The sequence below is a fragment of the Babylonia areolata genome, chromosome 32 (assembly GCF_041734735.1).
Source record: "Babylonia areolata isolate BAREFJ2019XMU chromosome 32, ASM4173473v1, whole genome shotgun sequence".
Taxonomy (NCBI): Eukaryota; Metazoa; Mollusca; class Gastropoda; order Neogastropoda; family Buccinidae; genus Babylonia; species Babylonia areolata.
Window position 1 is genome coordinate 20,043,936 of NC_134907.1, and position 19,372 is coordinate 20,063,307.

The 19,372-nt window shown below is 40.1% G+C and overlaps 2 protein-coding genes across 3 annotated transcripts in view; both read right to left on the minus strand.

Annotated features, from left to right (window-relative positions):
- LOC143276552 (uncharacterized) overlaps positions 1–1,382 on the minus strand; it is a 15,810-nt gene extending 14,428 nt beyond the window's left edge. For both annotated transcript variants that reach the window (XM_076581127.1, XM_076581126.1), the window contains exon 1: positions 1,074–1,382. In XM_076581127.1, coding sequence (XP_076437242.1) covers positions 1,074–1,164 — 91 coding nt within the window. In that variant the 5' untranslated portion in view covers positions 1,165–1,382. The remainder of the gene's footprint in view (positions 1–1,073) is intronic.
- Positions 1,383–3,420: 2,038 nt separating this feature from the next.
- LOC143276596 (small ribosomal subunit protein mS27-like) lies at positions 3,421–10,015 on the minus strand. Its single transcript, XM_076581200.1, has 3 exons — positions 9,688–10,015; positions 7,036–7,900; positions 3,421–5,174 (listed from the first exon to the last, which is right to left on the minus strand). Exons 1-3 carry the CDS (start codon positions 9,999–10,001, stop codon positions 4,890–4,892), a joined length of 1,464 nt encoding a protein of 487 aa, XP_076437315.1. The 5' UTR covers positions 10,002–10,015; the 3' UTR covers positions 3,421–4,889.
- Positions 10,016–19,372: the final 9,357 nt, after the last annotated feature.

Genomic DNA, 19,372 nt, shown 5'->3' on the forward strand with positions numbered 1-19,372 from the left:
GTTCATTCTGTCTATGAAGCTTATCTCAAGGTTTATTTGAGGCTAGTTTCGACCAAGGGAGGTGAGGTCTTCATCTTACTAGGCTAGAGTCGCCCCGTGGGTTATTCCAGCAAGAGGCATAAAGACCCCGAGATTTTCTGGATTAGCCTGGGTCAAGGCCAAAACAGTGGCAGAAAAATAGTAAGTAAGGTCAATTACAACCAGGCCAAATTTACCCCTGGGGGTAAAATTCAGGGAGGGGGTAAAATTCATCCAGGGTTGGGGTCAGTTCTAAGTCAATTTTACCTCCGGGGGTAATTCCAGGCTAGTCAAACAAGACCCCGGGGCAAAATTTGGCTACGCAGATTTGACCCAGGGGTAAAAAAAACGGAGGGGGTGGGGGGGTAAGAATTGGCTGCTACACAGGCATGGATTGTGACTTCGGGGCGAAGTTTTTTTGTTTTTGTTTTTCTGATTGTGTTGAAATGTGACATCAGTGAGGCCAGGGGCATTAGTATCAGTATCAGTAGCTCAAGGAGGCGTCACTGCGTTCGGACAAATCCATATACGCTACACCACATCTGCCAAGCAGATGCCTGACCAGCAGCGTAACCCAACACGCTTAGTCAGGCCTTGAGAAAAAAAATATATGTATATATATATATAAATTTAAAATAACAATAATGAAAAAAAATAATAATAATAATAATAGTAATTATTATTATGTGCCGGGGGCATTGAATAATGAACAACAAGCACCAGCAGTCACCGATTCTCCTTAAAGAATAAGCTGAAACCGACAAACGCTTTTAACTGATGGTTAAAGGGAAAGTTGGACACTTCTTTGCACCGCTTTTCCTCCACTTGGAATGGAAATGAAATCAAATCAGTCTGTCCCCACTTTGGTCTGTGTCCAGACGTAGTTTTTTCTGACAAAATCTTCCAAACAAGAAGAAGAAGAAGGAGAAGGAGGAGGAGAAGAAGGAGAAGAGCAACTACAACAGCAGCAATAACAACAACAACAGCAACAACAACAACAACAATCAGGTAGCACCGTACAACATCAGAAGTGACCAACACCATTTCAAACTCACCCTCCTCCTCCTGCCCCCATGACGGCTCCACGGTGCAGAGCAGAAGGCAGAGCAGACAGTAGAGACACACCCACACCCACTGACCAATCATTGCTCTGCAGGCCCTGTCCACACACCACACACACACACCACGCCCCTCTAGGTTCAGTCCGGACAGTGGTCAGTGGGTTGAAGGCCAGTGGACACACCACCACCGCCACCACTTCTTACACCTGAACCAAACCGTCAGGTGTTACCTTGCTGCACAATGTTCACCAGGTAAAACACCACGTGATGTGTATTTGTGTGTGTTCACACCACCACTGTCATTGCCAGTGGGTCTGAGAAGCATATATATATAGACACTGTTGGGAACCAGGAAGACTTTTGTTCAAATGAATCCTCCCTTTGCAAACACCCACTCACCATTTCTATTGAATCAACTCCAACCCAGTCGCATGTATAGAATACATTTACATGTGAGAAAGTGACATAAGGCGTCTGTGTGTGTGTGTGTGTGTGTGTGTGTTAGTGAGAGAGAGAGAAAGTGTGTGTGTTACAATGTGTGTGTGTGTGTGTGCGTGTGTGTGTGTGTGTGTGTTAGAGAGAGAGAGAAAGTGTGTGTGTGTTACAGTGTGTGTGTGCGTGTGTGTGTGTGTGTGTGTGTTAGAAAGAGAGAGTGTGTGTGTGTTACAGTGTGTGTGTGTGTCTGTCTGTGTGTGCGCGCACGTGTGTGTGTGTGTGTGTGTGTTAGAGAGAGAGTGTGTGTGTGTGTGTCTGTGTGTTAGAGAGAGAGTGTGTATGTGTGTGTGTGAGTACGTGAGTGTGTTAGAGAGAGAGAAAGAGAGTGAGAGAGAGAGAGAGAGAGAGAGAGAGAGAGAGAGTGTGTGTGTGTGTGTGTGTTTGTTAGAAAGAGAGAGAGAGTTTGTTAGAAAGAGAGAGAGTGTGTGTGTGTGTGTGTCTGTGTCTGTGTGTATGCGCGGTCGTGTGAGTGTGTGTAAATGAATCTCCAGCAAAAAAAAATCCATCTAAAAAACAAACAAAACAAAACAAACAAACAAAGAATAAACCAAAGAGAAATTGAAGGAACATGCACACCACCCAGAGCACAAGAAAGAGGTTTGTGTCAGAAACATAATGTTGGATCAACACCCCACCTCACCTACCCCACGCATTACCTCCCTTCTTTCAGCACCCTTTCCCCTCTCTGCATTGATTGTGACTACCTGTCGTGAAGCGGTCCAAACCCTGTTGTATGTGAACGTGTTATGAAAGACGTGTGCAGCATTGGAACGTCATGACTTTAAAATAAACGGTCTGTGTCGTGTAAGGAGCTGGTTTTAGGTGTGCAGTCTCTGTGTGTACTCTTGTTGTGTGGGCGTGTGTGTGTTTGAGTGAGTGAGTGAGTGAGAGAGAAAGAGAGAGAGAGAGAGTCAGTCATTGATTTAAGGTTTGTTCACTTCAGTCAGTTTGGATGTGTGTGTGTGTGTGTGTGTCTGTCTGTCTGTGCGTGTGTCTGTGCGTGTGTGCGTGCACACGCGCGTGTGTATTTGAGAGAGAGAGAGAGAGTCGGTCATTAATTATAAGTTTGTTCAACTTCAGTGAGGGTGGATGTGTGTGTGTCTGTGTGTGTGTGACACGAAGAGAAAAGAGAGAGTAGGAGAGAGAAAGACACACACACACACACACACACACACACAGAGACACACACAGAGAGAGAAAGAGAGGCAGACAGACAGAGAGAGAGAGAGTAGAAGTTCATCACTCACGGGTACTGTACGCTCAGCTCTCTGGGTCTGAACACTGAACAAACATCCACCTTAGAAAGAGAGAGAGAGGAGAGAGAAGGAAGGAGAGAAAGGAATGAATGAATGAATGAATGGTTAATTTATATGGGTCATAGCCCCTCATGAATGGGTGTCAGAAGAGAAAGGGAGAGAGACAGAGAGAGTAGTGCAGGGCAGAAAGGGCTGGGGATATGGGGAGAAAAACGTGCAGAAATAGAGGCAACGATATATATTAATGATTGAATCTTCTCATTATTATTTTTATTTAGAGCCGGAAAGAATATGGGAGAAAGAGACAAGTCACACACACACTCACACACACACAGTGTGTGTGTGTGTGTGTGTGTGTTTGCATTTTTTATGTGTGTTTTTTTGTTGATTTTTTTTTCCAGCCAGTGAAACAATGAAGAAAAGAAATATCTTCAATGATTTAAAAAGGAAAGAAAAAGAAAACAAAAGATTGATACTAAGTGTTCTTGTGTGCAACTGAGCATACCCTCTCATCCGTAAATAAATAAAGAAAGAAAAAAATTGTATAAATAAAAAGAATGGAAGGTGTATTAAAAATGTTCCACGCATGATGACTCTTTATACAATTTATTGAAAAAAATTTAAGTCATCTTTACAACATACAAAGGAACAAACATGACTATTCTGCCACCAACAACAACACATCACACCTGGTAATTCTTCAAACTACACATGTTCATTCATGTCACACAACCCCCATTTTCAGGTACACTTTCCAACAAAAGGAAAAAAAAAAACACATTCATCTACATTAACGTCACATCAGACACAGTACACAAACCTTCCAACAGTGCATACTTTCCACAACTCAGCACATCTCAAACATTATGTCTGACGATATTTATGCTACCTTATGTGTTCCAGACAAATTATGAACAAATGATACTAATCTAACCACCTGCTCATCAGCTGATGCAGTGCAGATCATAAAACCTCACACGTTATAATGGTTACTGGATGTGTTCTACAATCTCAGACAATTTACTGTAAAATGATAGTAATTTTGCCAGTTGATGTGCAACATATCATGAAAACTCACACACCAAGACAGTAACTTGATAAGATCAACATCTCTGTCAGTCAATATATCTTTCTAAAACAGTCCATAATCAAACTATTGAAATGTCACAGCTAGATGTGGTAACCGTCATCACAACTCGACACATTTGACAGTCACTTGATGAGCTTTACATCTTATACATGTATCTTTCCCAATCATTCCATGATCAAATGATTGCAGTGTCAGTGCAACACATCATCACGCCTCATATATCTGACAGTCACTTGATGAGTTTTACATCTCATGTTTCTCTCTCGGACAATCCATAAACAAACGATTGAAATGAGTTCTATGTTTCAAATTATATTTCTCTGACAATACATAATAAAACTATAGAAATGAGTCCTACATCTCAACGTGTCTTTTTCACACATTCCATGATCGAACGATTGAAATGTCACTGCTGGATATACTGCACACCATGACACTTCACATTTATATGACCGTTACCTGATAAGTTCTACGTCTCAAAGTATCTTTCTCAGACAATCCACAACTAAACAATTGAAATGTCACTGCTAAATATGGCAAACATCATCACGCCTCACATATATATGTGACAGTCACTGGATGAGTTCTACATGTAACATGTGTGAGGTGTAAAACTCATCAAATCTGTCTATCTCTGACAATTCATAAACAAACGACTGATATGAGTCCAACAGCTCAATGGATCTTTCTCGCACAATCCATAAACAAACAACTGAAATGAGACCTACATACCAATGTCTCTTTCTCGCACAATCCATAAACAAACAACTGAAATGAGACCTACATACCAATGTCTCTTTCTCGCACAATCCATAAACAAACAACTGAAATGAGACCTACATCCCAATGTCTCTTTCTCGCACAATCCATAAACGAACAATTGAAATGAATCCCACGTCTCATCATCTCTTTCTCACACAATCCATTACAACCAAACAATTGAACTGTCACAGCTAGACAAGCTACACCTCACACGTTGTGACGGTACTTTCGCCGCTTGATGCGCTTGGCTCTCAGCACCTCCTCGTCCTCCTCGTCCTCCACCACCGCCTTCTCCGCGGGCAGTTTCTTGGGCTGGACCAGACGGACCTTGTCGTAGAGCTCGAAGAAGCGAAGCATCTCCTCCTTATCCCGCAGCTCCTTCAGGGCGGTCTCGATCTCCTGCACCTTCTGCTTCTTCTCCAGCTGGTGCAGCTGCTCCTGCAGGAGAACCTGCCTCTCCTGCACCCACTTCTGCAGGTTCTCCGTCTGCACCTGTACATATATCACAGTCACTCAGTTTTATTTTCAGTTTCTCAAGGAGGCGTCACTGCGTTCAGACAAATCTATGCATATGCTGCACCATATCTGCTATGCAGGTGCTTGACCGCAGTATAACCCAACACACTTAGTCAGGCCTTGAGTTCATGCATATAATGATATATATATATTATATTATATATTTGTGTACCTATCAGGGTGAATTTCTTTCACAGAATTGGCAGGAGAACAACACTTGTTGCCACAGATTCTTTTTTCAGTGTGCCAAGTGCATACTACACACAGGACCTCAGTTTATCGTCTCATCCGAATGACTAGACGCTCCGTTTGATTTTCCAGTCAAACTTGGGTGAAAGGGCGAGAACCAAATTTGAATGCAGACCCTCACGGACACTGTACTGGCAGATAAGCGTCTTAATCAACCATTCTCCCAATGTGCTCCCTCAGTTTCTCTTTCAAGGAAACGTGGGGTTTTTTTTGGTGGTTTTTGTTGTTGTTGTAGTTTTCTGCTGCCCCAGCATTTGCACACCGTTTCTGTGGCATTATTCCCATGCTGCTCATTCCTATACCGACTTTAACCCTTTCCTAATCTCTCTCTCTCTCCGTCTCTCTCTCTTCCCGTCACCTTATTTGCTGTCTTTCATGTCTCTTACATCTGTGTTTAAAATTTTATCGTTACTTTTCTGTGTTAATTTCACTTGAATCATTCATGTGTAGCATTCATGCTAGGGTTTTGTTGTTGTTTTGGTGTGTGTGTATGTGTTAGCGTGTGTGCGTGTGCGTGTGTGTGTTACTCGCTTCCGTTCCGTACAGATGTGAGCGATGTTGTGTCTCTCAGTTTGACGCTGTGTTATACTCGTACATTATACATGTATTAAGTATTCAGTATAACTACATTTATATGCGTACATGTTTGTGTGTCTCTTAGAACAACAGCAGATGTGTAAGTCGGCCAAAGTGCTAATATCTTCACCGTTGGAAAATAAAGATTTATTCATTCATTCATTCATTCTCTCTCTCTCTCTCTCATGATCGAAGCAAAGAGTGAAAGACTACCTGCTATGCTTCAAACTATTTCTGTCTGCCTGCATCTCTCACCACTGCCTCGCTAACCTGATCATTGTTGACTCCTTTACCTGACCATGGTTGCCTCCCTTGACCTCACCACTACCTCTCCTCAATGTACTGTCTCCCTTCCCTCATTGCATTGTGTCCCTTTTCTCGTCATTGTTGCCTCCCTTACCACACCATGGTCTCTCTCACCTTAACATTGTCACCCTTACCTCACCATTGTTGCCTCCCTTTACTAGCCAGTGTCTCCCTTATCAATTGTCACCCTTACCTCACCACTGTCTCCCTTATCAATTGTCACCCTTACCTCACCACTGTCTCCCTTATCAATTGTCACCCTTACCTCACCACTGTCTCCCTTATCAATTGTCACCCTTACCTCACCACTGTCTCCCTTATCAATTGTCACCCTTACCTCACCACTGTCTCCCTTATCTCTTGTCTCCTTTACTTCACCATTGTTTCCTCCCTTACCTCATCACTGTCTCCCTTATCTCTTGTCTCCCTTCCTTCACCATCATTGCCTCCCTTACCTCATCACTGCCTCCTTATCTATAGTCTCCCATATCTATTGTCTCCCTTACTTCACCATCATCTCCTTTCACTCACTATCATCTCCCTCACCTCACCATCATCTCCTTTACCTCACTGAGTCACTATTATCTCCCTTACCTCACCATTGTCTCCCTTACCTCACCACTGTCCTCCTTATCTATGGTCTCCAATATCTACTGTCTCCCTTATCTCACCATCATTTCCCCTAATTCACTGTTGTCTCCCTTACCTCAATATCCCGCGCCTCGTGCTGGGGAAGCTCTGACAGGACCAGTGGCGCCACCAGGGAGGACAATTTGTCCTCCACGACTTTCCCCTGGTCCTGCAGGCGTTGCCGCAGCTGCTGGAACTGCGCCTGGAACGCTTCTTTCTCCTCCTGCGTGGGCAGCAGCTTGTACATCTCGTCCTGCACCGTCAACAGACCCACCTCCTTCTCCGGCTTCTCTGGATCCCGCACCTGAACCTTCTCCAAGCTCTCCTCCATGAAGGTCAGACAATCGTGCACCACGGCCCCGTCACCCGAGTCAGCGACCTCGGAAAGGAGCTGCAAGGAGATGCCGAATTTGTGATGGAGAGCCGACCCTGCCACCTGGAGGGAGGTGGCCAGCGTGCCGTGCCCCCCCACCCCCACCGTCCTCCCAAGGGAGACCAGAGTCTTGCCCAGGAGGTGCTGCTGGGACTGGATGTCAAAGTGGTCGTCGTAGGTCGGGTAGCGGATGTACTTCACCGGCACCCAGTCCTCCTCCTCACCTGCTGGGGGATCACGGATCTCCTCTGGCGCCAGGTCATCCAGAGATGCCTGCTCAAGGTGGTGGACTGCAGCGTAGAGAGCCAGCAGGCGGGATGTCGGGTGGGCCAAGTCTTCTTGAAGCATCAGCTCACAGGCCACCAGGGCGGCGTTGGCAAAGTCCTTGTCCTCGATGAAGTGGTCCAAAAGGAGGCTGGTAGATATGGCGTCTGGGAAGAGGCCTGTGGTGGAGCGTGCCTGCATCAGGGGCAGCAGGCGGTCGGCCATGTTTTTCTCGATGTAGCTCCGCATGACAACGTACATGATAGAGTCTCGCACTGGGTTGGCGTCTGGGGATTTGCGGAATCTGAAAACGTTAAAAAATGGTTTTCATACAGATTTCATTAATTTTAGTTTAGAAAAACAAAATGTTATGAACCTTTCCAGTGAAAATGTGAAAAATAAAGCTTTACAGAGAATATGTATAGAACTGTAACTTGTGTTAATAAGGCAATAAAAGATTTGTCACAGATTTCTTTAAATTCTGACTAAACCTTTGTTTGTTTGTATGATAGTGTATTCTTATGTTATTTTACCAAATACATTTAGAATCAATATCAATGTAGACTTTCTAGTGTACAGGTTATATATAGATTCACATTTTATAGTTTCAGAATAAAAAAAATTAATTGTTAAATCCATAACATTTGATACAAAACTTTAAATATACATTAGAATTTTTAGATTTACAAGATGGTAACTATACACAAGGTCATTTGTTCTATTTACTGGGGCTATTTTGAGAATAAGCAAGTTTGCACTTAATTCTAATTTTACAATGAAAAGGAGTCACCAGCTGTAAATTTGCTCTGATACAGTGACAGAAAAACAATCCACACACAATACAGCTGTCGTCCTCCCCCCTCTCCAAGCCCTTATGGTTTATCCTTACACTCATAATCAACAGCTTATACTGGGTTTATAAACACTCATAATATTTGTCTAATTACTGGATGATATAATTTATTCTGCTAGTGTTAACTATGTGTGTGAATCACATATCAACAAACAGAATACCATAATATAAATATTTTGTGTCGGGTTATTTTCAGAAAATAAAATGTAATTCAATTTCAAAACACAAAATTTGAAGAACAAATCAATCCATGCAAAGATATTAGTCTTAAGTCAGTAATGTACCTGTCAAAAATAACTCTCTTTATCTGCCTCTCTCTGTCTGTAAGATTATAACACAGGCAACGTGACAATGTATGAAATACACACAAACAACACAGTAACAGACAGACACACACATACACACACACAAACACATACATGCACACACAAGCATAGATAGTATTTAGTAATACACAGATACATATATTATAATGCTGTATATATTGTGACACATATATACATACATGTAGTGATGTATACACACAACTGAGAATACAAACCGAGTGGCGTGTACATTATTATGATAAATATCAATATGGTGAAAACTGCACAAATAAGATTTTTTAAAATAGCAAACATCACTTTTGTTATCTTTATACCTTTAATTATGAATACTTATTTATCTAGATATCTAGTTTAAGAGAGTGGGTTTTTTCTTCAAGTAAGTTTTAACCCCTTGACTGCAGAACCGAAAACAGTGTGGCATTAATTTGAGTTGCAAGAACTACTACTTGTGTAATGATGCGCACTTTAAAGTAGTGTTACTGATTTTGAAGAAAAACATGCAATCCCTTGATGAAGAAGTTTATATAAAAAATGGTGATCGATATCCTGATCTGTAAAAGTGTAACTTCAGACTTATCTCAGTGAGTTTGATACCAGCCCTTCACTGACAATTGTATTATGTATATAATGTCTGTCAGTGTGAGTACATAACAATTATATATTATAATCAGCAGACACACATTTTGGTACTAAAATTTACTTGCTAACTAACATGGAACCGACTTGGGAGAGCATTTCTCCTATTAATGGTGACAGGCACATTACGTTCTTCTTCATAATCAAACTGACTTTTTGAGTAGCCACAATCAACATGCTGATCTATTTGCTACTTTTGTTGGACACGGTCACACACACACACACACACACACACACACACACACACGCAGTGACTTGCTCAGTCAAACCACTTACTTTATCATGAGATCCTCCATAAACTCTACCTCGTCGATGTCCATCTCATGCAGTTTGTTCGCAAGAATCTCCATGTCAACTGCGCTGATGTTCTTCTCCTTCTCATACTGATCACGAAGTTGAATGGCAAACTCGCTGAGTGGAATCTGATGGAGAACGGGATCATCCAGTCGTTTTTTCCATGCTTCTTTGCAGCTGTATGCTTGTGACAATAAATACCGTCTGTTGCTATATGTTAACGAGAGTTTACAAGGATTTAAAACTCCCTTCAAAACTCTGGAGGTTGCACGCCTCAAAAACAAGGACGCAGCCATGTTTGCTGGATGAAGGGAGGTCACTCTAGTAGAAATTATTAGTTTCGACAACAAAGAGCATAAGAAGGGAGATAAATTTGCTGATCCTCGCTTCTCTCTCTCTTATGAATATAAAATCGTCAAAATTACAATCAGTCGCTAATTTTGAAAAAAATTAGAATGTTCAGTGAAATGTGCACGTATCCGTTTTAGACAGTCGGATACGAGCACCGTGTGTATTTATTTTACAGAAAGAAGGATAAATCTGTACCGTCATTCTGATAGATCGTGTAAACGAGTTATTTTTCTTTGACCAGTTCATCAAAGACGTTTGTTTCTGACATATCAGTTGATGCAAAGAAATGGCCGAAAAACAAATATATATATATATATATATATATATATATATATATATATATATATATATATATATATATATATATATATATATATATACCGAACTTCCATGAGTACGTGTACGGGTGCATCACTCTCTCCCTCTGTGTGTGTGTGTGTGTGTGTGTTCGTCCGTCTGTCCGTCCGTCAGTCTGTAATTTTGCTTTGGTTTAGTTGGTTTTTTGTGTGTGATTTTTTTTTTTCAAGACATCGTGAAATTGTTTTCCGGTTTCAACAGCCCATTTGTATGTCTGTGGTTTTCAGTTGTCTTTCCCTTGGACAACATAATGTCTCGATTGTTGCTCTGGCATGTTTTAGGTGTTGGACTGGGTTGTACAAGCTGTCTTGGAACTTCAAAGTTTGCTTAGCATAAAGAATGTCTCCAAGTCTATTCCCCAAGTCTGTACAGACAAAGTAAAGCTTACAATAACACAGCAAAGATTGTTTACACAACCCAGGACCTAATGCTCGGCCATTCTTTCAGCATGTCATTCCTTGCTGCCCAATTGTCCATGTAATTTCAGTGGCAGTTCCACCACACTGCTCATCCTGAGTCCCACACAAAGAGACACACATGGGATCTTGTTTGTTGCGGACCCAGCTGATCTGCCAGCACTTGAGAGGGAACTGTCAGGTTGTTGTCTTGAGGCCTCACACCAGAGGAGACCCAGCATTGGTGCCGAGTCACTGAAGAGGCAATCAGTAGTTCGTGTTCTGATTAATCATACACAGGACACCACCTTCAAAACCCTCTAGTAGCGACATCAATCTTTTGAGCGTGGGACAAGATTCAGTGAGCGTACGGTTTCCTTGTCAAGTTTGATTGAAGTATATGGGGATGTGTGTATGCATATGTGGAGTGATGGCGAGGTAACGCGTCCGCCTAGGAAGCGAGAGAATCTGAGCGCACTAGTTCGAATCATGGCTCAGCCGCCGATATTTTCTCCCCCTCCACTAGACCTTGAGTGGTGGTCTGGACGCTAGTCATTCAGATGAGACAATAAACCGAGGTCCCGTGTGCAGCATGCACTTAGCGCACATAAAAGAACCCACGGCAACAAAAGGGTTGTTCCTGGCAAAATTCTGTAGAAAAATTCACTTCGATTGGAAAAACAAATAAAACTGTATGCAGGAAAAAATACAAAAAAAAAGGGTGGCGCTGTAGTGTAGCAATGCGCTCTCCCTGGGGAGAGCAGCCCGAATTTCACACAGAGAAATCTGATGTGATAAAAAGAAATACAAATACAAATATCTGTGTGTGTGTGCATGTATTTTTCTGTTTGTTTGTTGGGGTTTTTTTTCATCTTCTCAGTTGGTCTGTTTCTTTTAAGATTCCCCCCCTCTTGGGAATAATATTTTCCATATTGATCCAACAACTTTCCGGTTCCAAACTTAAAGTGATGCTTCAAGTCAGCACGGCTCAAAACATGAATGATTGTTCAAGGAAGCAGTTTTCACAGTGATTTCATGTTGTTCGCTTGTCCATCAACAGGTCTCTGATGGAAACAGGAAAGAGTGGAGGATGGGGGAGTGAGGGGGGAATGGGTTGTGTGTAAGAGTGGAACCACAAAGAGAGGTTGAGCGTGCACCGATTAAAACAAAGTCTTTTAAAGTCTTTTTAGCTTACAGCCCAGCTGACTAAACATTATTGTCACTGGGCCGTATCAGGGTGGGAGTGCACAGATACACACATGCATGCTAACCATGCACACAGGGAGACACACACACACACAGAGTGTGTATACACACATGTATGCTAACTTGCACACACACACACACACACTCACACAGAGTGTATATACACACATATATATATATAACTTGCACAGAAGGACACACACACAATCATTCACTGAGAAAGAGTGCATGCATATAGGTCTACACACAAATGCCCACTTACACAAAGACACACACATGCACATAGAAACACACTCATCTTACACACAGCCCAGCAAGAGAGAGACACACACAAAAATCACACACACACACATAAATAATATACAGTGCTATTTTATTCATGGATAAAATATGAAAAAAAAATCTTCAGGTCAACATTCATAATTTGTTCAACATACCTCTGAACTCCTTGCATTTCAAAACACAAACACATAAATCTTTTAAGACATTCATCCAGTCTTATAAGTTAAAGTACAATGAAATATGAAATACACAAAAACAAAAAAAACACGCGAAAACGTGTAACAATGAATGTAACACACAAAACATGAATGCAATCAAAGCGATGAAGTAATTCAAAACTTCTCTCTCACACATACATGTTCAAGCATGCTCCAATACACACTCACATTCTCTCTCTCTCACCCAAACAAGCGTAGGATACAAACAAAATATATGTTTCTATAAATCATCATTTTACTCCACACCTCATGACAAATTCCTTGTTCATTAGCAATGACATGCAAACCAACTGCAGTGGAAGATTCAGCCATTCCTACAACTAGCTTACAGACACCACAAACACAGGCAGTATAAGTAGATCAATCAACAAATCAGATACCGTGTGTAACAACCCTATATCTGGCAGACACATGGCTCAAATGCATAGAAATAAGAAGAAATGACACGCTTTAACTTATCTTTCCACAAACGTCTAAACCGTAGATCTGTATGAAAAAAATGGACAAGACTCAAAGATAAATCATTCTGTACGAACAAAGTAAATAAAATAAACATAAAAATAAATTTTCAAAGTAAATGTTAGTAAACTGGTCCCAGCATGAATCAGCCATAAATTCTGGCCGAAAGATCAAATGCATAGAATGATTGGACAAACGTTCAACTTTGTGGTGAACAAAACTGGAAGGAAATCATTCCATATTTCAGTAAGTATTTAAACCAATTTCAAACACGATTCCTTTTACCAACTGGTCCGAATGTGTACATTGCTTGATTGATACCTCTGGCAACAAAATGAATCAAATGCATAGTAATAAATGGACATGCTTTTCAGACTTAAACAGTTCCAAGGGAACTATCTGAGAGTGATAAAAAAAAAAATAAAAAAAAAAAAAATAAATATATATATATATATATAGCAAAAAAAGAAAAGAAACTTTATACTGGTCCAAGCAAGAAAATAATCTTCATATTGGTCCAAGTAAATAAGGACTCTTCAAACTGGTCCAAGCAAAAAGTGATTCTGAATACTGGCCCCAGGTGCAGACCTAAGGTCTTGCTCTCTCTCATCGAAAACATCCCTCTCCCAACACACACATACACAGACACTCACTCACGTACATATTCACACTTGTGCATACACAGACACAGAAACACACGTGCTGCTTCTCTGTTCCTCTCTCACAAACACACAAGTATCAACATTCAAAAAACAAACAAAAAAAATCAACATCATCCCACACAAGCGGAGTCAATTCAATTCCATTGTTAACTGTGACCAAACGCTTCCTTGTCACCAACATCACTCCAGAATCTGGCTGCTAAAAGGGGGTGGGGGGTGGGAGTGTAGGGGCGTGGAGTCTTCTTTTTTTCAATTCATTTCATTCTTTGTGTCGGCAACCCTGTCGTCAGGTACAATCATCAGACTTCAAACCACGTTACAAGTGCTTTCACTCAAACCGTGCCAGTGTTTCAAGTTCAAACCCATCCACTGTCAGCAGCTCGTCCGGTTGTGCACACACAACAGCCGTGCTTTTCACAGTTCAGTTTCAGAAATATAAAAATATCTATTTCAGCATCGTCAGACAAATATGCAGTGAAGGAGATGAATTACAGAGACACAATACGCTCTTCTTTTCAGTGAAATTCAAACCAACGACGGATATAATTTCTGTTAAGTACTCTGAAATTCAAAGGACGTTTAAAATCATGTATAATTTTCATGTTCACAGACACTTTGAAATTCAATGCACATCATACAAAATATACAAAGGTTCCGCTTTGTAAGTACTGATTTCTGTTAGGTACACCTGTCAACAATTTGTGCCGAACAAAAGTGACATGAACAACCTGGCACTGGGTAACAGGACACACACATGAAGTTGCTGTTTTCAGCCCATCTGACCACATAGGGCCAAACCAAGACTGATAAACTAAAATTTGATCCTGTAGACCTTAGGAGAAAAAAAAAAAGAGGAAAGAAAATTCAGGCACAAGCACATCACACTTATGCACGTACAGAATACTTTTATCATCTCCAATAAGAGAAATTATGTTTGTGTTGAACAATACACCACAGCGGCCTGCCCTGAGTGAAGCACCGCCACTTAAACCCCCCTCAGGGAGGTGTTTTGGGGAGTGGGGGGGGGGGGGAGGGTATGGCTCTATGACACACGCCATTGTAGTCGTCAGTAGGGAGCTTAGCAGGTGGTATCCTAAGTACGTTAAATCAGAACAGGCACCACTGAACACCAGTGAAGTGACTCAACAGCAGTGCAGGGTCTTCTCTGGTGTGTGGTTTTACTGGTGGCCTACCATCTACACCACGAATATACAAATTGTTGGAAAGTCATTTGTCAGGAACTCGACCCATGTGTTCATTTCTCAAACATCTCAAAAGGACACCAGACTAAAAGCAAAATTATGACATTAATATCCTCTTTTTTTTTTTTTTTTTTTTGCTCAAGAGGTACAGCATCCATTTCCATTCAGATTTTTGAAGAGCTTGTGCAATAACACCCATTTTATTCATGCTTTTTTAAGGCAATAACACCCATTTTATTCATGCTTTTTTAAGGCAATAACACCCTTTTTCTATCACTGTTGACTTGCCATCGATTGTGAAAGCCTTTCATCCACAGCAGCCCTTGTCCTCTTCGTCTTGTGTTTTACGCGTGTTCACTTGCTCATATACTAGCTTGTCCTTGCTCATCACCTTTTTTAGATTCATTCTTTGCCATCATTCACATTAACAGCTGTTCAGTTTTGGGCCATGAGAAACATATTCTTTGGTCCACTTTAGTTAAATGATACCTGTTGGGTTATTTCCCTTGGACTCTTTGATCCCATATCCCATTTCATTCCAAACGCACTGAATTGAGTATTCTCCCTTTTAGGTACTTGAGGCTTTGCACCAATAAAAAGAATCCTTTCTTTTAAATCATACAGTAGTGTTTGTGAAAAGAAAAACTGAAGATTTCATTTAACAGAATGCTATAAAGTCTCACAACCACATTGGTAAAAAGACTTTTGGGTGCAATGGACCTGAAGATTCAATAAAATATACTGCTAGTCTCAAAGGTAAAAAAAGACAATCTGGTGGGCTGATTTCATGGACAGATTTGATTAAATATACTACTACAGTCTCATAGCCACACTGGTAAAAAGACATTTCAGTGGGGTGATCTCATAACCGGATGAAGAAACAGGAAGTTTACCTTCAGACATAAATGGTGCCGGTGGGTGATGACAACGTATGGCTGCAGTCACAGAAAGAATGTAACTAATTACTGTTATTCCATAATATATATTAAAAAAAATATTTTAAAATATATATATATATATATATATATATATATACACACACACACACACACATACATACATATTACTTAAAATAAAAAAAATTTAAAAAAAAGGATCATAATTTCACAATACAATAAATAAAACATTTGAGAAAAAATGGAAAATAAGAATTAACTCAATCTGAAAAATAATTTCACAATACAATAAATAAAACATATGAGAAAAAATGGAGAGTAAGAATTAACTTAATCTGAAAAATAGATAAATAAATAAAAATAACCAATCAAATATCAGTCCAAGAAACAGTCCTGTTTATACCCTCCCCCCGCCCCACCCCCTTCCCAAAATTCAACACAATTACAAGGACTGCGACCATCGAATCAAGTGCTTCGAAACAGATTCTCTGAAACGCACACACACTGTTCGTAGCACAGACTTGGCCAACAACAGCAAGAAAAACAAACTGACAGCAAGCAATGTTTTCAGAAGCTGTGAATGCGAAGACACATTTAACAAACTTGTGAGTGCCAACATACAGTAACAAGTCTCTAGCTGTTTCTCACACCAAACAATACTTGTTGCTGTATCCGTTTATCACCCCTCACCCCAAAAAGAATCAACGTAATGCCCGTTTTAAACATTAATCAGCCCTCCATTATCCTCATCAACAACGCTTAATTAGAGTGGCGCCGAGTCATAGATCAAGTAGTCAGTAACAAGCACTGAGAATCGGTGGAACTCCAGTAACCCACAACAGTTCAAGTCGCATCACCAAAAACAAAATCAACAACAAACGGGAGAAAGACTCAAGTCTACAGGATGAACGGCATCAACGTAACATTTCAGTGAAGAAGAGCTGAAGCATTATTTGTGCTGAATCGAGCACCTCTCCTTCAGATCTGTTTGACCTCTTGTCAAGCACATCAAGAAACCGGTCTGCAAAGCCGGTTCCACTGAAGGCAGGCGCTCAGGCTAAAATGAAAATATTGGCTTTGTCCTTTTTACACGGCTTAAATGACAATATCGGCTTTGTCCCTTTTACATGGCTTAAATGACAATATTGGCTTTGTCCTTTTTACATGGCTTAAATGACAATATCGGCTTTGTCCTTTTTACACGGCTTAAATGACAATATTGGCTTTGTCCTTTTTACACAGCCTGAATGACAATATCGGCTTTGTCCTTTTTAAGCCGTCCTTTTAACATGGCTTAAATGACAATATTGGCTTTGTCCTTTTTACACGGCTTAAATGACAATATTGGCTTTGTCCTTTTTACATGGCTTAAATGACAATATCGACTTTGTCCTTTTTACACGGCTTATTGTCATTTTTACACGGCTTAAATGACAATATCGGCTTTGTCCTTTTTAAGCCGTCCTTTTTACACGGCTAAAATGACAATATCGCCTTCGTCCTTTTTACACGGCTTAAATGACAATATCGGCTTTGTCCTTTATACATGGCTATCAAAAGCAGAATAAACACTCTTTAAAAGAGCAAACTGGACACCTGTGGTTAGTGACTGACAAGGTGTAAATTTATCAAAAGCAGAACTTTAAATACTTTTAGAGGACAGAATGGGCACTGACTGAGTAATCAGCGGTTTAGACGCAATCTTCCGAACTGTGTCTTAAGGGTATCCATAAACGCATGTTACAGGACACTAGGCACACACTGATACTACACAAACACAAAATACCGTCAGATGTTAAATAGTTACATCTACAACAATGTCAACAAATAAGCATATCCAAGAATATTCATCCATCAATCTTATTAATATATCATTCATAATATAATCAATAAATCATTCATCAGCCAATATCTGACAAGAGAATATGTTACACTGAACGACCAATGGACTGGATGGATTTTTCAAAAGTTGACTGGCAGACTGGGTGCAAGTTTCTAACAGAAGGCAGTTCATAATAAAAATGGTCACTGGCTGGCACTGGACAGACATTATCATTCTTACAAAAACTGACCGACCGACTGGATGGAAACCTGAAGACAGGCAGCAGTGAAATAAAATTAACTGATGTAATTTGTATTGAAACGACTGACCATTACACAGGAAAGAAACTTCAAAAGAAAGGCAGCAAAGAATAGATTGATGCAATTTGTATTACAGAAAAAAATAATAAAATAAAAATAATAAATATAAGGAAAAAAAAATTAAAAAAACAAAATAAAATAAAATAACAAAACAAACAAATTTAAAAAAAATAAAAAAATAAATTTGTATTACAACTGACCGACAGACTGAATAGAGGCTTCTATAGTAAGGCAGCAGAGTATTGAGTGACGTCATCTGCATCAGCTGATATCATTCAGGCATTAGATTGGATGGACTTTTCTTGAAAGGCAGCAGAGAGTTTGACAATGCAGTTTGCACTGGCTGTTATCAGGCATAAGATTGGATGGACTGTTGTTAGTTAATAAAGGCAGCTGAGAAATTGATGCAATCTGCATTGGCTGTTATCACTCGAGTGTTGTTTTATAAAACATGTCTACAGAATGGATGGAGATTTCTAACAAAAGGTGGTTTAGACTTTGTAAAACAATGCTCATCATTTGTATTTAGATGATTTGTAAAACAATCAGTTGTTTTTAGACAATTTGTAAAACAACCAGTTCTATCTAGACAGTTTGTAAAACAATCAGTTGTATTCAGACAATCTGTAATACAATCAGTTGTATTTAGCCAAACTGTAAAACAACTCTATTTCGACAGGCACTGTCTTCCATCGACAGACTGGAGGGATGTTTTCTAAGGCAGCTCAAAATTCATCGTACAATCTTCACTGGATGTTAACAGACCTGCAGACTGTTAAGACATTTCGAATGAAAGGCAGTTCAGTATCAATATCCAAAGCAATGCCACAACAACTTTCATTGTTCTCTGGATTACACAGAAAACAAATGCATGCAATGTTTCCTAATTTTCAAAATTTCCACTCACAAGAAAAACAACAACCAAAAACACACACATGAAGCTTACAGAATCAGAAGTACAGACAGAGAATTACAGGTTTCTGAGAGACCACAAAACTGGAAAAAAAACATCAATTATACGATCAAATATAATAAAATTATCCTGATCAAGAGGAGGAAACCCTGTGACTCAGATCACGCCTACTAAATTAAGTACACAACTTACTGCAGGGCAAAACAACAGAAAAGAATAAGGAAAAACAACAACAACAACAACAACAAAAACCCCAACCAAACTACACACAATTAAATTTGGTTCATGCTAAACTGGCAAAGTACAAACTGAGAAGCTTTCACAGTCAGTCCGTCAGTCTGTATACATGAAGAAGCGGAGCCAGCACCCTGGCACAATGTATGAGGTATATCAATGAAAATCTCTTTTTTCTTATCTTGCAAAATACACACTAACATACTGAACAAATTGCTTTCATTTTTGCCGGAACCATCGTCACAAAAATATCACCCTTCGTTGTACTCTCCGAGATTTATTTCTTAAAGTAAAGTTCAAATAATGTATCTCTGCACCATTTTTTGTGAATTCAAAGTGTTTGATGAAAA

Excerpts from the sequence above, each read along its gene's own strand:
- LOC143276596 (XM_076581200.1), bottom strand. The coding sequence starts at position 10,001 with ATGGCTGCGTCCTTGTTTTTGAGGCGTGCAACCTCCAGAGTTTTGAAG. Across the intron at positions 7,901-9,687 it reads ATGGAGGATCTCATGATAAA|ATTCCGCAAATCCCCAGACG; the intron begins GTAAGTGGTTTG and ends TAACGTTTTCAG. Across the intron at positions 5,175-7,035 it reads ACGAGGCGCGGGATATTGAG|GTGCAGACGGAGAACCTGCA; the intron begins GTAAGGGAGACA and ends ATATATGTACAG.